The 23,437-nt window shown below is 32.0% G+C and overlaps 2 protein-coding genes across 4 annotated transcripts in view; both read left to right on the top strand.

The window, feature by feature from the left end:
* LOC127712680 (low-density lipoprotein receptor-related protein 2-like) overlaps positions 1-23,437 on the top strand; it is a 110,866-nt gene that overhangs the window by 71,894 nt on the left and 15,535 nt on the right. The window lies entirely within an intron of this gene.
* Positions 1,058-19,133, top strand: LOC127712679 (uncharacterized). The gene is made up of 7 exons (XM_052219268.1): positions 1,058-1,199; positions 3,607-3,666; positions 8,530-8,650; positions 9,410-9,919; positions 10,520-10,592; positions 11,436-11,495; positions 18,637-19,133. Exons 1-7 carry the CDS (start codon positions 1,197-1,199, stop codon positions 18,656-18,658), a joined length of 849 nt encoding a protein of 282 aa, XP_052075228.1. The 5' UTR covers positions 1,058-1,196; the 3' UTR covers positions 18,659-19,133.

Below are 23,437 nucleotides of genomic sequence, written 5' to 3'. Positions count from 1 at the left end.
ATATTTTAAACTAAACAATAAAAAATAGTCACGTATAAGTTTTCATATTTTACTCAAGCACAATATTTTGCACTGCTTAATGGGTAAATTAAGTAAATAAATATAATTCATCAGGGACCGCCCATTTGGGGAGAGCTTTCTGTTTAACACTGAAGTCCTGTGCTCTTCTGATTGGTAGATAATGTTTGTAAAAAACATTTTTTGATAGATGGATCAAAACTATAGAGTTAAAGAAAATTAAAAAATTAATGCTGAATTCACTTAATTTTTTTACTACAGGGTAGAAAGGTATTGGGGTCAGTATAGGAATCTACAGTGTTTCTAAACAAGGCCATGTGAATGCCCAAAAATGCCGCATGGCCCTATGTTTATATTATTGCAAAAGATGGGGCTACATTTATACTTTAATGAATGATATATGAAAACTTCTGATTTCTAAAGGTAAATCATGTATAAATTTAATTCAAGACATTGATTTGCATTAAAGTCAATGGGAGATTTTTTACTAAATTTACCCCTTAACAAACCCGCATTTACTGTACAATTATAGTGCATGTGATTTACTGTTTGAAATACTGTCAATGATAAGTTCAAAAGCGAAAGAGAAGGCAGATGAATAATGATTAAGATTAATGAGCAAAACACATGAAAAGCCTCAAATTGCTTTCAGAATAAAAATCTTCAAACTTCGTTCAGACGATAGTAATAATATACCATGTATACATGAATCACCAAATGTTCAATATATAATTTATGTTATGATGACCTATTGAAGTAGAAATACGATGAACTTATTTTCTAAAAGTTTGTATTGTTCAGAACTAATTAACAGAAATTAAACGGTAATCATGAATCATTGATTTGTGATAACAATATATAGGTAGACATATACAAATCGTTTACATCATGTACATACAGTAGAAACTTGTTTATTCTTATCTTGAACACAAATTTCTGAAAAGTTATTTATTCTTCTATTAGATATTGTTAGATAATAATCTACTAGTAGCGTTAAATTTATTTATAACTAATTATCAGGGTTAAATTTACAACGCTTATCCAGTATGTTTAAATGTAGATCATTATGAAATAACAAGACTGTATTCAAAGAGGAAGTAAATATCGAGGAACTTCTTTGTTCTGCTAACAGAGAAAAATATTTTGTTGACAAAGTAAGTCTGCGCAACCATATAGGTATGGTAAGTATCTACGTCATCTTTCAAGTTAGATAAATGTATTGTATGTGTGAAATAGTTCAATTAAATTTGGAATTCCAATCCGTCTACAACAATATTAGATTGGTCGAATCAATATTCTGAAAACGAAACTACCAGACACTTAACATTTTTTTCTCGAATAAACTTTCATTTCTTAATGTGTCCTTTATATCAATAATAACTAATGAGAACATTTAGATTATTATACATGTTATAACAGTAGAGTTAGATTTCTCTTTTTCATTATTTTGAAAAATTCATAACAATTTTGTATATGCTAATGGAAATATATTTAATTTAAAATATCAACAAACTTCAAAAGCGGTTCTGTTTTTATCATATAAAAACCAAAAGTATCACGCACGCACGGACGGACAGATGGACGGACATACATGATATTTCCTATATACCCTCGACTCTGTCAACCGTAGTACAAAAACAAATATTTGTATATCTTATTTATATTATATAGGCGGATACCCAACACTGTTCCCGAGTGATGTAATTTGAAGCTCATAAATACGAGCTGACTTCTAGTATCGTCCACCTTTGTGTTACGACTTCCCATCGTCTCTTTTACCACCTCGATCTTTTGCAACCGTCGGGATTCGTTCCCTTATTTCTTTTTGTTATTGATTTACGGTAAACACTCTTTGACATATTTCCGACATTTGGAAAAAGGGTTGTTTATTTTATTCCAATGTAGATGGCTTTCTTTACAATTTAGATTCATTAACTTCAGATGTATATTTTATTCACAAAATAATGTAATGTTACTTTTATGGACTGAAAAACCTAACCATTTAAGTCATTGTGGGAAAAACACGGTATTTTCTTTTCCTTTTACTTAAAGTTGTTTCTGATGAAAACATAGCAGAAAAATAATAACCAATATCGGTTCAAGTAATCGAAAGTCCTTTATTTGATATCAGTTTTGAGAAACGCGAACGAAGACATTTGTAGAGATAAGTAAGCCTGAAATGGATCATATTTCCAAACAAACCAGAACAAAATTCGGATTTGTTTTATAGCATACATATCCTAAATGTTCCTTATCGTCTCCTAGTGACTAAGTGGTTTAATTACACTGAAATACAAGTCAAATTACATCATACGAGTTTCTATGTTACTTTGCTTTTGTCTGAAAACTGCAGTATATTATGTTGGGGTATTTTTTGTTACGCACTGCCCTGTCATTTAATACTGACATTACACCGCGTTATTTCGGTGTTTATATAACAGAGGCCAAATTAAATGGATGTAATGCACTCCTACATTTTATAACATATTTTTGTACAACATAGTTATACATCACGACATGCATGAACAGGTTGGCTTTTAATTTAAAAATAAGGAGATGTGGTATGATTGCCTATGAGACAACTCTCCACCAAAGTTCAAATGAAGTGGATGTAAGCAATTATAAGCAACATTACGGCCTTCAACATGGAGAAAAACACATTCCATATAGTCGGCTATGAAAAAAAAATAAAACAATTTAATTCAGAAAAATAACGGCCTTATTTATAACAAAACAATTTACAAAAAACAAATAAGACAGACATGAACCAACGACAACCATTGAACTACTGGCTCCTGACTTGGGACAGGCACATAAAGAATGTGGCGGGGTTACGCATGTTTGAAGGCGCAAATCCTCCCCTTGCATGGGACAGTAGTGTAACAGTACAACATAAGAAAAAACTATAAAAATCAGTTGGTAAGGGCTTAACTCATCAGACCGATACAAAGCAGAAAAAACATATAACAAAAACACAGACCGGACCTGGCAGGGTATTTATACATCCCTCACAACGACAAAGACACAAAGAACAGATATGAGAGTACTCTCAGTTACTGACAGCTAGTTCAAAGCCAATAACAACTAATAAAAAATATCATGTATCTAAGACAAAAATAGCAATCACTGCACACAAACATCAAATGGATTAAGTGTAAATACATCATTAATGTTTGTTATATAATTAAGTTTTCTGTATCCATGTTTGTATTATTTCTAGATTCCAAGAACGAAAATTATAGTTATGATAGATCATCAAGTAATTATATGTTTGGTTTTTGCGAGTTGAAGCTAACGTATGCGGATTTTTTTTAGATTATAATTTCAAACCTTTACGAAACATCTTGATGCATTTCTTTGTCAATCGTTTCAGCTACCGTGATTGACGGTAGATGGAATGAAATCTTCAGTACGCTACCGGCAATATCAGGTAAACGGAGATATATTGGGATTATATTTATACCACGGTTTAAGTTATTTAAAGTTATACTGGTTTCGATTCCGATGTCTAACACATATGCTCAGGAGTTTCATTTTACTCAAATATCAATCATATTTCAGATAAATGTTATTTAAATTTTTTTCCAGATGAAGAACTGTGTTGGATTCCTTTTATTTGTTTTCGTCTTCACAGCAAATAATAAAAAAGTAAGTATATGCATACAACTAAAAATTACAACGGTTTCAATGAATTTTAGAAAACACTTACAGAAGCTTATCCGTAATCAGGAAATATAATCTAGACTACAATTCCTATTTTCTTTTGTTCATTTTACGTAGAGTATTAATTAATTAACTTAGATAGGTTTTTTTATACGACCGCACAATTTTGCGGCCGTATAATGGTATGGCGATGTCGTCGTCGTAGGAAGACATTTGGTTTCCAGACAATAACTTGAGATTAAGTGTATTAAACTCTAGCATTTTTCTTGTTCCAGGACAACAGCTTGTGTATAAGTGTATGCATCTCTATGAAATTGTACCACAAGGTTCCATATCACAACAGGAAGGTTGGGATTGACATTGGGGGTTATTGTTCTAACTGTTTAGGAATTAGGGGCAAAAAAGGGGCAAAAAAAAAACAAGCAGTTTTCTTGTTCCAGGACAACAACTTGTGTATAAGTGTATGCATCTCTATGAAATTGTACCACAAAGTTCCATATCTCAAAGGGAAGGTTGGGATTGATTTTAGGAGTTATGGCTTAAACCGTTTAGATATTAAGGCAAGAAAGGGACCAAAAAACTAGGATTTTCTGGTTTCTGGACAATAACTTGAGTGTAAGTCTATGGATCTTTGTGAAATTGTACCACAAGGATCCACACAAAAAAAAGGGTAGGTTTTAATTGATTTTGGGCTAACGGCACTAACTGTTTAGGAATTTGGGCCAAAAAAGGGGTCAAAACAATACTTTTCTAATACTTTGTATAAATTACGTATTTCTTGCCCAATTTCAATGGGGTTTTATTCAGAGTCTTGAATTCTTGGGGTTCTTCAATAAACCGAATCTACGTGTTTTTAAATTTTAGATTTTGGGCCCCGTTTTCAAATTGATCCAAATTAATGTCCAAATGTCCAAAATTAAACCTTTTTTCTATTTCGAAACAAATTAAATTCTTGATGTTCTTTGACATGCGGAATCGAACCGTGTATTTAGATTTTTGATTTTGGGCCCGGTTTTCAAATTGCCACATTAAGGTCCAAAGGGTCCAAAATTAAACTTAGGGTTCTTAGATATGCTGCATCTAAACATGTATCTAGATTTTTGATTTTGGTACCAGATTTCAAGCTGGTGCAAATCGGGGTCCAGATCTAAACTTTATTTGATTTCAACAAATATTGAATATATAGGGTTCTTTGATAAGCTGAATCTAACCGTGTATTTAGATTTTTGATTTTGGGTCCTGTTATCAAATTGGTTCACATTGATGTCCAAAGGGTCCAAAATTAAAATTTATTGATTTCATCAAAAAATGATTTCTTTTGGTTCTTTGATATGCTGAATCTAACCATGTATTTAGATTTTGGATATTGGACCATAAAAGGTAAATGTCCGATTTCAAATTTGTAATTTCTTATAAATTTAAGAAGATGTGGTATGATCGCCAATGAGACAACCCTCCACAAGAGACCAAATGATATAGAAGTTAACAACTATAGGTCACCGTACGGCCTTCAACAATGAGTACAACCCATACCGCATAGTCAGCTTTAAAAGGCCTCTAAATGACAAATGTAAAACAATTCAAACGAGAAAACTAACGGCCTGATTCATGTACATACTAATGAACGAAATACAAATATGATATACAGCAACAAACGAAACCACTGAATTACAGGCTGCTGACTTGGGACAGGCACATTCAGAATGTTGCGGGGTTAAACTAGTTTGAAGGCGCCAACCCCCACCTAACCATGGACAGTGGTGTAACAGTACAACATAAGAATAAACTATAGAAATTAATTGAAAAGAGATTAACTCATCAGATGGATACAAAGCAGAAATACATCTAACAAAAACACAGAGTGGACGTTTAATGGTACTTATACATCCCCACAACAAAAAGACACTAATTGCAGATCTGAGAGTACTCGCAGTTACTGACAGCTAGTTCAAACCCAATAACAATTAATAAAAAACATCATGCATCTAAGACTAAAATATCAATCAGTACACATCCAAAATCCAATGGATTAAGTGTAAAGACGTCATTAACATTCAGAGAAAAACATGACCTTGTGCAATAACCACATTCATTCTGTGTCAAAATCTTATGCTTTGTCAAATATTTAATCACAATCCAAATTCAGAAATTGTTTCAAGCTTGAATGTTGTGTCCATCCTTGCCCAACTGTTCAGGGTTCGACCTCTGTGGTCGTATCAAGTTGTGGCCATTTTATTTATCATTTTTTTTGTTCAAAATATATGTTCAGTTTTTTTACGGATTTTATATTTTAATGACTTGGTCAAGTCTTTTTGGAAGTATACGAAACTTGGACATATGCTTCTTCAAAGCACCTCGAACAACATTTTTATTATTTTTTTTTTTTTGTATTTTACTGATTAAATGCCTAAATTTTTAGCAGTCAGCATGAAACCCCGACATTGAAAGCCGCAATTATTGGAGCAACATGGCATTACAATAGATCATTTTCATTTTTGGTGAAGTTTTTTATCAGCTTTAGTTTTCAAGTTAATAGCAAAAAGAAAAGAAACAACAATGAACATTTGATATTCCAGATTTCATTGAAAATTTTAGTCTTGCTGACTTAATTGCACATCATGTATTGCTGTTTTTATGCCGTCTATCTATTATAGTTTACCAAATGATGAAAAAGTCCTTAAGTTTAAAAAGAAATATATGAAAAAGGGAGAAAATGTCATAAAATGGCAATATAACATCTATTTAGAATCGATTGGCGATTTTTTATCAATCGAAATTGATAGTAATAAAAAAAAAATAATCATGACATGCCAATTGTTTGAGGCGACGTTTTTTCTTCATTTGTTATAACTTTGAACTAAAAATATGGTTTGATCCTATATTATATTTTCTGCCCATGTTGTCTTCTACCTGTAAGCATATGCGACATATCTATTTTTAACTAGAAACTATTAAGATTAGGTTTGTCTAGTTATGCCCTTTTTTTTTAATTTTTTTTATTTACGATGATGGACTAACAAGGGTGCAAAATGATGACGAATGCCAAAAAAACTTTGGTAAATAGCTGGTTCCAAAGAACTTATATTTGTTCATGAAGAAATACTTACATCGATATATTTTTTAATTTACTAGTAGTTAAATTCGTTTGGAATTTTTTTTTAAATACTGAGTTTCAAATGTGTGTGTAATGATGCTCCACGTTGAACTGTCATGCGTCTAATGTATGGGACTGTCAGATTGATGTCTTATGCCGCTGGCTAGCAAGATTTTTTAAAGCCAAAAATTGTAAGCCATTACAACGCATCTGCATTATTACCAAGGCTCCAGAGTATCCTTCTTTCGGTAGCACGGGGACACTGATGTTTAAATAATCAGGCGAATTTCCATTTTGGATCACGGATCAGCGAGGGCCCATGGATGGAATGTGGGCTCATCGGTGTTTGAACATGCGCTATCACTCATTTACCTTGTCTCATTTCTTTGTAAATAACCGATAAGATAGGGATGGCTGCCTATCTAGGAAAGATCTTAAAAGAAAACTTGGTATATCGTAGCTAATAATCGGGGAAGACAGTTTATCATTAGAAAGAGATACAATCGATGAGCCTTCGAAATTACGGGTTCAGCACATCACCAACTTCATGTATCTCGTCTCACACAAAACTAGTTACGGAAACAAGAACACCAAACTTTTCCTTGCTCTGTGTACCATTTTGCATAGAAAGAATAAGTAAGAAGGAAAGAAAATTGATTCTTTCAATGCATTATTGGATTATCTTCGGTTTCATATTATTGTTAAATAAAATGTAACGAAATTGAAGCGATTTATTGTTCATTTCTGGTTTATATAAGATTTAAGAGCAGACGAAAACAATACCAGTATGCTTCCTCTTGATAAATATCAACTCATATACGGCCTGCTAATTTAGAAACAGAAAGGAACAAGCGACAGTCTACTTTAAACTTGTTGGACATCTCGTAATAACCTTCGTGTGTTCCTACCTCTATTTAAGGGATTTTGCTATGAAATTACTTATTTATCACCATAAATGTATATATATTTAAGACTAAATTCATAATTCTCATCTTTAATTCTTATAATGTTAAAGACAATTGTCAATTTGACACTGGGCTAGTTAGTTCGTTTAACGGCCTACACAGCAACGTAATTCTCTACATTGGATAGATATAAATATTGAAAAATAAATGAGAACAACACGTTATTAATTTCATGCGTCCGAAGCGCTTTTCTGGATTTGAACTATTTCATATGAAAAGACGAGCCCACCGCAGGAGGTGTTAGGTTATTTCATTTTATGTCGACTATACATTGAAATTTATGTATTGTCACATTGATGTTAACTGTTTATAAATATCAACTGAAGCGATTATCTGTTGTGTATAACTATAGCGTAAAACAAATAGTAATCTGAATATTAGACTAACTTTCAAAAAGTATTATAAAATAATCGTGCATGAATTGAACACTCATACTTTTAGAGCAACTATTGTACCTATCACTTCGATTTTATTTTGCTATTCTATTACACGTATCTTCCAGAACACACAATATGTACTTTTAATTCTTTACAAACAGTTAGAATTATTATCTGCTTTTGTTCCATACATTATTAGTGGCGCTATAAACCAACAGTCAACGATATTCTTTCCACATGATTATTCAATCGTTGGTTGTTTTGTGAAAAATAAGTACTTAAAAGTGTAATTCAAATTAATTTGTTAGTATTAATATTCCACAAGCAAGATAAGTTAATTATAAATTTATAGTCTCATGAAACCTAAACTTTTCTCAATGTGATTTGTATCAATTATTTTTTTCTGATCTAGATTGTAAATGCTTGCACAATAGACGAGTTCGAATGCATTGATGGAAAATGTATCAATTTAACAAAAACATGCGATAACGAATTTGACTGTGACCTTCCAGATCACTCCGATGAGATTAATTGTGAGTATATTGTACATGCAAAGGTAACAATTATAGGCAACAACAGTTTACTGATGTTTAAATCTCATAAATTTTCAATAACTCAAAACGGATTAAAACCGTGTGTGTCGACAGGGTAAGAGTCCCTTGCGATAATGATTGTCTTCTTAAATTTCATTATTTCTGTACAAATGCTTTTCTAAATGAATTTCACGTCTTGAAATTGCAAACAAAAAATGAATTTGTCATCTATACAAGGAGATGTGGAAATATATGAATGAATCTCTGTTCACTGTTTATTTGTTTGTTTTTTTTCTAGATTTTTGATAAAAAAAAGTTTGTGTTGACTTTGCTTGTTTAGTGCAACCATAAGGATATATACAACATTGTAGAGAAGGGAACAGCGTAATTAAGAGCATCATGAATGTCATCCATTTTTGCGGAGTTGGTGTTGCTCAATCTGAAGTATTCTGTATATGATTTTGTGGACTGTTATTTATCGTTTCATCGTTTTCGGTTTTTTTTTGGGTTTTTTTTCGACTAAGGGTTTTCCTTGCTCATCTAGAACGAACATATATTCCCTCTCTGTTTAAAAAAATACCGCCTGTAATCTCTCATCTGACTAGTGTGGTATAACATTGAGATGATATGTACCAAACAATTGATCCCATATTAAACAAGATTTTTATTTATCAATGCCATCTGTCGACAAACAAGGACACAGTCTTACAATGTTGTTTTTTTCACGTTTATTATTATTAATTACATTATTTTATATAGGTACATATATTCAACCATGCCCTGAAGGTAATCATAAATGTGAGACAGGCGAATGTGTTAACAATCAAACAGAATGTCCAATAGTGACATCAATATTATCGTTATCTTCTTCCATTGCTATCGATATTCAATCTTCTTTTGTACTACCAACTACAAGTTCAAAGTTGATATCAGCCACCAGTCATTCCAATTCGTATACATTGATGAAGTCATCCCAATACAATCTATTAGAGACATGGTCGGATGCTAGTTTATCGTCAACGGTAATACAATTGTCATCAATCTCCACTTTACCCGAAAGACTTTCCACTGCTGTTTTTTCTTCAGACACTCAAAATACGTTCCATTTACAGTCATCGTCAGCTTTTATGTCATCATCAGATTCAATAAAACCAATAACAACGCATCTTCCATATCAGACCTCAGTTATAGACACAACACCAACATATCCTGTAACGACTCCTCCAACAGAAGATCACAAACCCGATGAGGGAAGTAATACGTTATTATGTTAGTTCCATTTTAATCTTGATAACAATCAGCAATATCTAATTTCATATAAATTGAAATAAGGAGGCTTAAAGAATTACCTCAAAAATTTAACTATCGCAAATTTCAGAATAAAGCAAAGATTCATTCTAAAAAGCATTAATCATTGATATTTCATGTTAATTGTCTGTAATTGTAATTGATAGTTTCTTTTAAAAAAGTGATTTATATTAAAACTTGAAGCCTTATTTGGTGTTTTAAGGATGTTATATAATGTATATCAAATTCTATTTTCTAAAACAAAATTGCCACATCCACGGCGTCAGAATTTTAAGATTGTAATCACTAATCATACAATTCTGACTCCAGAGAAATATTCACTGATACTTCGTTATCAAGTGTTCGTAAAAAGTCCGATGTTGTGTGTTTAAAGTTATTATGTTTATAGAGTATGTATCGGTGAGCAACCAAATCGTAAAGTAGGATGTCTCCACCAAAGATACAAAATATTTAATGTGAGGCGTAAAATTCTAGGTAAGGTCCTTTTATACATTGTTCACAAGCAAAATATCATATTTAAGATTATTTTCTTCTTTTATTTTAAAAATTTCACTTTTTCAGATTTATTATTTCTCTTAGTTTTATTGATTCCACTGACCATATTTGTCGCAAGGAGATACAGAAGGAAAATGAGGTAAATAAAATTAATATCATTATAAAAGATTTCCTCCTGATTTCTCCAGAATATTGATGACAGTAGTACATGTAATGGATTTATTCGTATATATTGTTTTTGAAAGGAAAGAGATTCAACAAACCAAGAAGGTCAGTACCGTTAATTGTCGAACCTAAATGACATAAAAGCCATGATATTTTAGACAAAAAACACAAAAAGAGGGGTATATACCAAAAGATAATCATATAATATTATGTGGTTATCTTCGTAACATATATTTTTGCAAAAAGTAATAGATGTACATCATAAAAAAATGCTTAAAATTGACACAGCTATTGTTGTGAGTTATAATTCGTCAAATTTTGTTATATTGATTATTGTGAAGTACAAATGAAGTATGTGGTGGTATTCAACTCCCAACGACGGTTAGAAATGTAGGAAAACACATTTTAACAGAAAACCTGTTTGAATTGTATATTATCGATCAAAATACAACTTTTGAATTGCATTTTCGAAAACACAAACCTTTTGTTCTGTTGCTACTTCTAACTATCATCCCTTGTGTATATGGGGTTTATGAATATATATTGTTTTCATATTTACATATAGCAGATTCTTTAATCTCGAAATATTGGGACCTTAGAGTCCCCAGTCAGATCATCCATCGTTGTCCAGAGCATCACCTCGTATTTTGTATATGTTAAGTTTTGAAATGTACTTTCGCATATAATGATAAGTGTCAATTAAAACAAAAATAACAAATAACAAAACACAAAATTTATAATAAATAGAGATGTTTGGTATAAGAATTGATATGATTTCACAATTTCATTCATCTTCTTTTCTTGTTTTTATATCTAGAAGCTTCGTTTACGTAGTAACAGGGAAGACAAATAAAAAATATGATGCAGCGAGGAATAGGTATGCAATATGTCTCATTCTCTTGTCTATAACTAAGATCATTAAAATATCTTTTATTCACGTTCTGAACAAATGTAAAAAAGAAAGCCTCCAGGGAACATATATGTGATGTATATCCCAAGTGATAAGAGTTTTTTTATGCGACAGCAAAATTTTTTGCGTCCGTCTTATGTTATGGCGATGTCTGCGTCGGCGTCCGACGACATTTTGGTTTGCAGACAATAACTTGACTATAAGCGTATAGATTCCTATGAATTTTAGCACAAGGTTCCACACGACAATAGGAAGATTTGGATTAGTTTTGAGGGTTATTGTCATAGCTGTTTAGGAATAAGGGACCAAAAAGGTCCTAACAAAAACAATTATTTGTCTGGTTCACAGACAATAACTTGAGTATAAGTGTATGAATCTATTAGATTTTAGCACAAGGTTTCATACCAAAATAGGAAGGTTGGGATTTATTTTGATGGTTATTGTCGTTGCTGTTTAGTAAAAAGGGGCCAAAAACAAGCATTTTTCATGGTTCAGGACAATAATTTGTGTATGAGTATATATTTCTATGAAATTTTACCATAAGGTTCCATCCTTCAAATGGAAAGTTGGGATTGTTTTTGGGGTCATGTCCAAAACCGTTTAATAATTAGGGGTCGAAAGGGGCCAAACACAACTATCTTTCTGGTTTGCAGGCAATAACTTAAGTATAAGTGTATGGATCTCTATTAAATTTTAGCACAAGGTTTCATACTACAATAGGAAGGTTAGGGTTTATTTGTTGGGTTTTTAAAGTAGCTGTTTAGGAATTAGGGGCAAAAAAGGGGCTAACAAAAACAATTATTTTTCTGACAATAACTTGAGTATAAGTGAATGGATCTCTATTAAATTTTAGTTCAAGGTTCCTTACCACATTAGGAAGGTTGGATTTTTTTTGGGGGGGGGGTTGGATGGTTGTCGTCGCTGTTTAGTAATTCGGGGCCGAAAAGGGGCAAACAAACTAGGATTTTCTGGTTTCTGGACAATAACTTGAGTATAAGTCTATTTATTGCTATTTAATTGTGCCACAAGGTGTTATACCATAAAATAAAGTTTGGGATTGATTTTAGGGGTTATGACCGTAACGGTTTAGGTAAAAGGGGCCAACAATAATTCTTTTGTAATACTTTGTATAAATTACGTATTTTTTTTTAGCAATTTCAATGGGGTTTAATTCAAAATTTCTTAGGGTTCTTTAATATGCTGAATCTAATTGGGTTTTTATTATTTGGATTTTGGGTCTGTTTTTGAATTGATCCATATTAAGATTCAAAGGGTCCAAAAAAACGTTGTTTGATTTCTAAAAAATTAAATTATTGGTGTTCTTTGATATGTTGAAGCTAATCATGTATTTAGATTTTTAATTTTGGAGCCTGTTTACAAATTGGTCCACATTAACTAACTAAGGACATTTTTACCACGTGTTAGAATGTGGTTTGACATTACGTCGTCTGATCTTTTAATTACCGAACGTGACTTATTCCCGATTGTGACTGTTTTGCTGAGTGTGAATTCGCATTGCTATAAGACGTGTCACGTTACCTTTCTATCCAAAATTCATGTATTTAGTTTTGATGTTATATTTGTTATTCTCATCGGATTTTGTCAAATGTCTTCTCGTTTGTAGTTGTAAATCTTATTTTTTTCTGTTGTATTCGTGTGTTATGGTAAAGATTATTAATCACCATGTTTGTTAATTAGATTTTAATTTGGGTCAACTAAATGTATACGATATATTTGGTTTACAGTTTGATTTAGAAGAAACACCGACATAGCTAGATAATACTATTTATTATCTTATTACTACCACATTTTATATTAATTAGTATTGTAATTTTCATTGTTATTGATAAATGTTATATGAGTATTATAAACCAAATATTGAATTCTATCCTAATTCTATCCTATTTTGGGGAAATTTCAGAAATTCAAATGTGACGTCACCCTTTTTTTTAGCGTTGATCTCTTTTGCTAAATCGGCTGTGAATTTTTATGTGCTGGTTTATGTTGTTTTATGTATCCGTTTTTATTCTGTAGTTAGTCACTACTTCGGTGTTATCATGTATATCTATTATGTAGTCATTTTTATAAATTTACTGTTTACATAAGTATGAATTATTCTAAATACTAAGGATTTTCTTATCCCAGACATATAACCTTAGCCGTATTTGGCACAACTTTTTGGAAATTTTGTTCCTCAATGCTCTTCAACTTTGTACTTGTTTTGGCTTTCGTACGTTTTTGATCTGAGCGTCACTGGTTAGTCTTGTGTGGACGAAACGCGCGTCTTGCGTATTAAATTTTGAACCTGGTACCTTTTGTTAGCTATTATTCGTATGTTTCTCTGTCCTATATGTTCTCCCATTTATTTGTATTGTAGTCCTGTCATGTAATGTTGTCATTTTAATGTTATATTTAACATTGCCATAAAAGCGGAAGGTTTTGCTAGCCACAAAACCAGGTTCAACCCACCATTTTTTTTTAAATGTCCTGTACCAAGTCAGGAAAATGGCCATTGTTATATTATAGTTCGTTTCTATGTGTGTTACATTTTAATGTTGTGTTTCTGTTGTGTCGTAGTTCTCCTCTTATATTTGATGTGTTTCCCTCAGTTTTAGTTTGTAACCCGGATTTGTTTTTTTCTAAATCGATTTATGAATTTCGAATAGCAGTATACTACTGTTGCCTTTATTTAAGGTCCAAAGGGTCCAAAATTAAACTTTGATATGCTGAATCTAAGCGTGTATATAGATTTTAAATTTTGGGCACAGTTTTCAAGTTGGTCCAAATTTGGGTCCAAAATTGAACTATGTTTGATTTCATGAAAGATTTCATTATTGGCGTTATTTGATATGCCCATTCCAACAGTGTTTTAGATTTTTGATTTTGGGCTTGGTTTTCAAAGTTGGTCCAAAATGGGATCCAAAACTAAACTTTGTTTGAATTCACCAAAAAATTGATTATTGGTGTTCTTTAATGTGTGCAATCTAAGTGTTTTTAAATTTTTGATTTTGGGCCCGTTTTTCAAAGTGGTCCACCTAAAAGTCAAAAGTATCCAAAATTAAACTTAGTTTGATTTTAACAAAAAAAGTTCTTGGGATTCTGTGATATGTTGATTGTAAGCATATAATTAAATTTTGATTTTGGGCACAGTTTTCAAGTTGGTTGAAATTGGGGTCCAAAATTAAACTTCGTTTGATTTTAACAAAAAGTGATTATTTGGGGTTCTTTGATATGCTGAATTTAAGTGCGCATGTAGATTTTTGATTTTTATACTACCGCAAATGTTGTGCATTCGTATTATGTTATGGCTATGTCTGCGTCGGCGTCCGAAGACATTTTGGTTCACAGACAATAACTTGGGTATAAGTGTAAGGATCTCCATTGAAATTTTAGCACAAAGTTTCATTCCACAATAGGGAGGTTGGGATTGATTTTGGGGGTATTGTCGTAGCCGTTTTGTAATTAGGGTCCAAAAAGGGTCAATATACAAGCATTTTTAATGGTTCATAGACAATAAATTGGTTTCCAGATAATAACTTGAGTATAAGTATACTGGATTTGTATGAAATTTTAGCAAAATGTTCTATACCACAATAGGAGGGTTGGGATTGACTTTTTATCGTCGTAGCTGTTTTGTAATTAGGGGTTAAAAAGGGGAAAAACAATGACTTTTCTGGTTTGCAGACAATAACTTGAGTAGAAGTGTATGGATCTCTATTTAATTTTAGCACAAGGTTCCATACTACAATAGAAAGGTTGGGATTCATTTTTGTGGTAATTTTCTTAGCTGTTAAGTAATTAAGGGCTAAAAAGGGGCCAACAAAAACAATCATTTGTCAGGTTCACAGACAATAACTTAAGTATTAGTTTATGGATCTCTATTAAATTTTAGCACAAGGTTCCATACCACAATAGGAAGGTTGGGATTGATTTTGGGGACTATTGTATTAGCTGTTTAGTAATGAGGGGCAGAAAAGAGGCCAAAAAACAAGCATTTGTCATGTTTCAGGACAATAATTTGTTTATAAGAGTATGGATTTCTTTGAATTTTAACCACAAAGGGGCAAAAAAACAATACTTTTGTAATACTCTGAAAAAATTTCATTATTAGCAATGTCAATAGGGTTTAATTCAAAGTGTTGAATTCTTGGGGTTCTTTAATATGCTGAATCTAATTGGGTATTTAGAATTTGGATTTTGGGCCCTGTTTTTGAATTAATTCATATTAAGGTCCAAAGGGTCCAAAATTAAACTTTGTTTGATCTCTTCAAAAATTAAATTATTGGTGTTCTTTCATATGCTGAATCTAATTGTGTATTTAGCTTTTTGATTGTGGGCACATTGGTCCAATTTGGGGTCCAAAATTAAACTTTGTTCGATTTCATCAAAAATTTAATTATTGGTGTTCTTTGATATGCCCAATCCAACAGTGTTTTATGTTTTTGATTTTGGGCTTGGTTTTCAAAGTTCGTTCAAATTTAGGTCCAAAATTAAACTTTGTTTGATTTAATTATTGGTGTTCTGTGATGTGCACAATCTAACAGTGTTTTAATTTTTTATTATTTTGGGCCCGTTTTTCAAACTGGTCCACATAAAGGTCCAAAGTATCTAAAATTAAACTTCGTTTGATTTTAACAAAAATTGAATTCTTATGGTTGTTTGATATGCTGAATCTTTTTTGTCATTTTTTTTTTTTAGATTTCAAGTTGTTTGAAATTGGGGTCCAAAATTTAACTTTGTTTGATTTAAACAAAAATTGAATATATAGGGGTTCTTTGATATGCTGAATATAGGTGTGTATTTAGATTTTTGATTTTGGGTCCTGTTATCAAATTGATTCACATTGAGGTCGAAAGGGTCAAAATTAAACTTGGTTGGATTTGTCAAAAAATGAATTCTCGGGGTTCTTTGATATGTTGATTCCAACCATTAATTTAGAATTTGGATATTGGACAATAATTGGTAAATGTCCATTTGTAAAAGCATTTAAGTACTTAGACCACATTCATTCTGCTTCAGAAACTATGCTTTATTGAATATTTAATCAGAATTTAAATTCAGAGAAGTATTGCACAATTAATAGAAATTGTAAGTTGAGTCATAGTTAAAAATAGATAAAGCATTATATTCTAATTTAAGAAGTTATGTTTAAAAATTGTTTGAAATTAACTATTCATTATTAGATATTTTGAAAAGAGGTAAGTTTTATAGATTTTTTAAAGACATTGTATGAAAGATGAATGACATTTTAGAAATTGTTTTTTTTTTTAAAGAACTTCGTGGTAGGTTGTTATTCTGTATAAATTAATTTTCAAAATGCTATATATATATATTTATGTCCCCGTCCATATGTAGTTTCCGTACGTCCGTACGTTCTAAAACTGGCTTCCGTTCTCTAACTTTAGTTTTCCTTGACCAAATGATATGAAACTTATACACAAAGCTTATTACCACAAAACACAGATCAAGTTCGAATTTGGTTGGCATCACTTTTACCATTCCTGAGTTATGCCCCTTTATAAATGGAAAAAAAATTGAATCGTTCCGTTCTCTGACTTTAGTTTGCCTCAACCAATTGTTATGAAACTTATACACAATACTTATTACCATTAAACACAGATCAAGTACGAATTTGGGTGGTGTCACTTTTACAGTTCTCTTGTTATATCCCTTTATAATGTTTTTTGCGAGCGGGGGCATCATTTGTGTCCCATGGATACATTCTCCATTTATTTTTAATGAAGCGAACCCTTTAAAAACTTAGATGATATTGTCCATTAATGAATAAATAAATTAAATTCCTGGTGTACTTGGATATTATGGTCCATAAAAAGATTAAATTCTTGGTATACTTGTATATGCCGAATCTAACCGTGTATCTAGATTTTGGATATTTCAGTTCTTTGACCACATTCATTCTGTGGCAGAAACCTATTCCGTGTCAAATATTTAATCACAATCCAAATTCAGAGCTGTATCAAGCTTGAATCTCATAAACATGCTTAACCCCGCCGCATTTTTGCGCCTGTCCCAAGTCAGGAGCCTCTAGCCTTTGTTAGTCTTGTATTATATTTAATTTTAGTTTCTTGTGTACAATTTGGAGTTTAGTATGGCGTTCATTATCACTGAACTAGTATATATATTTGTTTAGGGGCAAGCTGAAGGACGCCTTCGGGTGCGGGAATTTCTCGCTGCATTGAAGACCTGTTGGTGGCCTTCTGCTGTTGTCTGTTCTGTGGTCGGGTTGTTGTCTCTTTGACACATTCCCCATTTCCATTCTCAATTTTATTGAATGTAGTGTCCATACTTGCCCCAACTGTTCAGGGTTTGACCTCTGTGGTCGTATCTAACTGCGCCCCGCGGAGCATTTTATTGTGGTATCCATACGTAAAACTGTAAAATTGCAAATGGAGAATATCTGTCACATCTTTATAGAGCCCTTATTATCATCTGCCTTTTTCATCCAATGACATCCAACATTGTACCACCTTTTCAGTCCTTCAATACAGGCAAAGACTGAATCGTGGCTTTTTAGATATCTTTTTTTAATTAGCTTGGCTTAACCTTATTTTAAATGTTTACTTACTTGAATCATGATTTACTATTAAATGGCTGAAATAGTATTACAGTATTGGTTGCCATCAGATGTGACATAGATATTTCATAAGATCAAACAATTCTTGATGGCGTCCGTAAAACATTAGACAAATGACTTCGACTTTACCACCAAAAAAAAACCTGGGTTCATTGGCTTCCTAGCAAGCAGCAACCCTCTATCATGGAAACCATAATAAGGAACGCAAGCTCTGGATTCCCATATAAACTTGGGGAAATATATTCCATATGCAGGCACTGCTGAAATGTTTCTACAAAGAAAAGGAAAGTTCACAATTGGGAAGCTGAAATCATCTCTTTTGTCGTGAAATTTGTTACGTTTTCTAACAGTTTGTAAGAAAAATATTTCTAGTCGATAAAATATAATAAACTACGTATTTATGATATCGAAGAGTATTATCATTAATACCGAAACTTTTTTTTCGATAACTTATTTAAATTGACGTCCTTGACGTATGTTCTTGTAAATTTTCATTGATTTTTTTCTTTGCAGTGAGATGGAACAAATAAGATGAAATGAGAAAAAATCATTTCACTGAATCCTCAATCGTCGAACAGATCAGACAAAAATCTACTTGCAATTGTCCCTTTAAGAATATTTTAACCTCTGTAAAGTATTTACTTCAAAGACGCCTATTTATGCATATATACATATATTTTATTTTTATATTTTTTATACTATGTCGAATTAAAATAAGTTTGCTATATCTATATCTGTTATTTTCACAAATCTAAAATACTGTTTTTGTTAACAATATAACACACTTTGATAGTCTTTGGTGTTGCCCTTTAGATGTCTTTATGTTACTAACTTCATCGGAATGCAGCCTCCGTGATATATCAAACATCTGCTATATTCATAAGAAGATATATAAACAACAACTTAAGCTACGTTTAATTTGACCAAACTTTAGTTTAGATTTTTTACATAACAACAAAACTTCACTATCATGACTATTAATTTCTGAATAAAAAATTATATAGCCCTTATATTGTGTGATTTATCTGTATTACTCCTCAGATTTGAATCCATTTTAGCTTTAGATATTTTAAAATCTATTTTTTTAAATGGGGTCTGCTTACCCTTCCTGAGAACCCGAAACTATCCACGATAGCTTTAGATATTTTAAAATATATTTTTGAAATGGGATCTCTGTTTACCCTACTTGAGCACCTGAAACTATCCACGATGGGATTCGTGTTGCTCAGTCTTGTAGTGATTTGTAGATTGGTGTTTGTCTCTTTTGCAATGATTTTGTCAGTCTCTCTACGACTTATTGGTTTAGATTTCTCCAATGGTATCTTCTGCCTTTTTCATAACAACATTTGAAACGGTGATTTTTAACCGATGAACTTAATACTTGAAAAGCAGCAATTTTCACACAGGAATGTTCTTCAGACATAACATCAGGTTTGTTAATTTTAGCGTATCTATTGAAGATCTTCTGTTGGAATAAACATCTGTTGTGTTGTTAATAGTGTCATCTATTTGAACAATCAACTAGGGTCATAATATGTTACATGAATGAAACAATTTAACGAACTTTTTTTTTAAATTCTCGGTTGATTAATTAAGAAATTATTAAAAAAAAACACTAAGGTTCCAGGTCGTTCAGGCAAAGCTGACTTCAGATGAATGTTGTTTTTTGTTTATGTGCCTGTTGGTCATACAGCTGTTCGCGTATTTAGGTCGAATGCATGTACAACTTGGCCTGACAATGTTTTGGTTTGAGCGTTCCTAATAAATATGAAAACAAAATATGCCCATCTTAAGGATGTTCGCTCCTCTTGTTTTTGAAGTTTTGCCAGATTTTCGGAATCCTCTTGTTTTATCCATGTTTGGCCATTAAATAATTTTGTCCACTAACCCCTACTTTTCTTTTCATAATTTTATTACATTTAGTTTAAAAAACCATATTTGAAAATCTTATAAAATTCTTATTATTTTTTCATTGTTTCTGAAAGAAAAAAGGTGCCAATGTTAAATGTATGAAAAATCTAGAAAGAATCATTTCCCGCCAAATTTTCTAAGGCTTATTTCTCGAAAACAAGCACACGGACCCTTCATTTTTTTCTGCTATTTTAGTTCCTTCATTCATATACTATCAATTTATAACAGTCTTTTGAAAAGCTTGTTATTCTGAAACAGAGTAGCGAACATCCTTAAGCACGCAATTAATAAAGTGTTATTTTCAATTGGTATCCATTAGAGTGGTCCTTTTATTAAACGTTATCTAATTCTGAAATTAAAAACGACATAATTTAAGTTCGACAAAGATAAGGATTGGTTGATATTTTAATTAGGCCATGTATATACGCCTCAGAGGGTTGCTGCTAGGGTTCTTAAATGTGCAAAAAGTGTGGAGGTCACTCTACACAAATCATCGGATTAAACGTCTCCATTCCGACCGGACATGGCTGTGTATTTGTATCAAACAGATGCCTCATTTGGTCAAGAATTTCATTTTCGAACGGGAAGGGTTGAAGGTTAACCATTTTTCTAGACAACAGTCTATCCATGAAGAGCTTTAAAAAATAACCCCCCCCCCCCCCCTTAAAAAAAAATAAGTAAAAAAACATAAAGACATTTCAATACAGAAAAAAATAACAGAACAATTAACATAACACACTAATATTTAGGATGATAACAATAATAGCATAACATCAATACCAATATAAATGATTTTGTAGGTATAGCATATGTATTTGTAGGTATAGCATATACATTTGTAATATACATCTTACAAAAGAAAATAAGAAGCAGTACTTTAGTAATATACCTCAGTTAAAGTGAATATTAAGGTCATGGCGTATCTACTATATGTACATATATTTTCCGTTAGGATCATACATGTATTATGAATGAGCTGTTTCTTTAAACATTGGCTGCATCGTTGGTTGCTGTCTGCCATTTTGATTCCGTTTGAAAACATTGAAGTATAATTCAGGCCATTGGTTTTCTCCTTTTGAAGGTTTCACACTTTGTCATCACATGCCCTTTTATAGCTTACTATACGGTATGCGTTAAGCTCATTGTTGACGCCGGACGGTGATTTTTAATTGTTCAAATCTTTGGCAATCATACCACATCTCTTTATTTTCAAAATCATTATACGCCAACAACAATAAAAAATATTGATTTTTTAATTTTAGTGTGTAACCTAAGTGTTCTTTAATAGAAAGAGACATAATTTAAATAACTTCTCAATTATTTCATTTATTTTCTATGTAAGAATAGATTTTCCAAAATTGTAGTTTAAAATAAATTCTGTATACTTTTTAATTGTTCTCGTTACAAGTTTAAAAGCTTTACTGCGTTTTGATTATTTTACGAAATTGGAAATTGAGATTTGTCCTATATTGGTGTTATGTGGGCAAGATAAATATAAGTCATTTAATAACGAAATATCAGCTAGAAAGTGTGTAGAGTAGTACTTCACTCATGGAAGGATCACAGAAGAGAGATTGTATTTATTAAAATGAGATAATGTACCGTACAGGTAATGTTATTGATATTATTTCATTGCATTGTAATGATTTTATTATCTTCTGAAAATTTAGTTTTGCCATGAGAAACAATGGACAATTTAAATGTTTAGTTCCCATTTTTCATTTTCAAGTCATGGATTTTTGCTTGTATCAAACTAAAAAACATACGAATACTATCGACGGTAGGTTGAAACTTTTGAGATATCCGATATATGAACAAAACATTTTAAATAAAGGCTAAGAAGATCTGAATACCTGTCAAAAGGTTAGGTTTAAGACACTGAACCACAATTTTTGAAACAATGAATTCCAGGAATTTTTCAACTGTTTGCAGAGGGCAGCACCATTTAAATCCATTAAACTCTTATGCAACTGTTGTCATAACGTACATTTACAAGCGAAACAATAACCGCAGGACTTTTAGTAATAGTTTAAAACAAGTATATTACAACTGACCCAGGTAGTTGTGTATACTAAGCGAAACATTATTTATACAACGACGAAGGCATTACAAAAATTCAACCTTCTCATCAGGTCGATACTGAACATATTTAACAGAATCATAGTCTTTCCATACATACAGTTACATGTCTCAGTCTGAGCAACAAAAGCAAGAAAACAAATGCCAAAAGAACATTTAAATTTATCTCACAGTTAATAATGTAAAGTATTTACTAGGACAATTTGGATCAGTTCTTACCTCTCTTAAATTCAGTCACGCACTTCGGGAGAACTGGACGAGATCAGGTAAATCTACTGGCCTCTTACGAACAAATTCTTACAAGAGCGGCTATACCAAAAAAATGGTTTTTGACAATTCTTTCATAGAAAATGTTTTGACCGTTCTATTCTAGAACAGTTTTGGACAGTTCAAATTTAGTATAGATTACGACAGTTCTAATTTAGATAACGACAGTCCCTCCCTAAAGTACTTTTGGACGGTTCTGTTTGAGAACAGTTTGAACAGTTCTATTCCCTCGTTCCGTTGGTTGATACAGTTTGATTTTGTCTTTTTATCATGAACTTCCCCATTTTGAATTTACCTTGGATTTCGGTATTTTTTGTGACATTTTTTCCTAGAACACAGTTCTCTCCTAGAAAACTTTTAGACAGTTCTCCCCTAGAACAGTTTTGGGCAGTTCTATTTTTATCTTTTTTCTTTTGTGACGATAATGTTTGTCCTTTCTCGACGTTATTTTTTTTATTCAATCCTTGAGGGGGGTCGGAGGGTCCTGATCCCGAAATGTTTAAAAGCATGAAATCCCGAGGTCCCGAATTTAAAGAAATTTAAATCCCGACATCCCGAAATTCGAAAAAAGAATTCCCGGATCCTGAAAGGATCAATCCCGAAATCCCGAGCTTAAAATCACCCGATCCCGGAGTCCCGATAAAGGTCCGAACTCCCCCACCCCCCTTCCCCCCACCCCCATCCTTGGTAGATTTTCCATTTGTCGTCTTACTTTAGTTTACAGTATATGAGTTTCTTAGCTGTTATGGACATATTAACTCCGTCATAGGTCTTATATCTCCAATATGATAAATCTAACACTGCAACTGGATGATGAATGAATAGCACTATTATCCGTTTTGTCAGCTTATGTTCCTAGACACAGATAACAACGAGAAAACCTTGTATAAATGACCTTGATCAAAGAGTCTGCGCTATGTTTGCTGTTAATAAAACACAAGTTGAGTAAAATGTCATTTATTCAGAAATTAATTTAAAATGCAACTTACATCTTAACAATTATAATAGTACTGCATAAATGACAATGACTTGAATAAGGAAAGGTGGGGTTGAAAAA

The sequence above is a fragment of the Mytilus californianus genome, unplaced genomic scaffold (genome assembly GCF_021869535.1).
Source record: "Mytilus californianus isolate M0D057914Y unplaced genomic scaffold, xbMytCali1.0.p SCAF_8, whole genome shotgun sequence".
Taxonomy (NCBI): Eukaryota; Metazoa; Mollusca; class Bivalvia; order Mytilida; family Mytilidae; genus Mytilus; species Mytilus californianus.
Note: the sequence above shows the minus strand (reverse complement) of the source record. Positions and strands in the feature narration are given on the sequence as shown.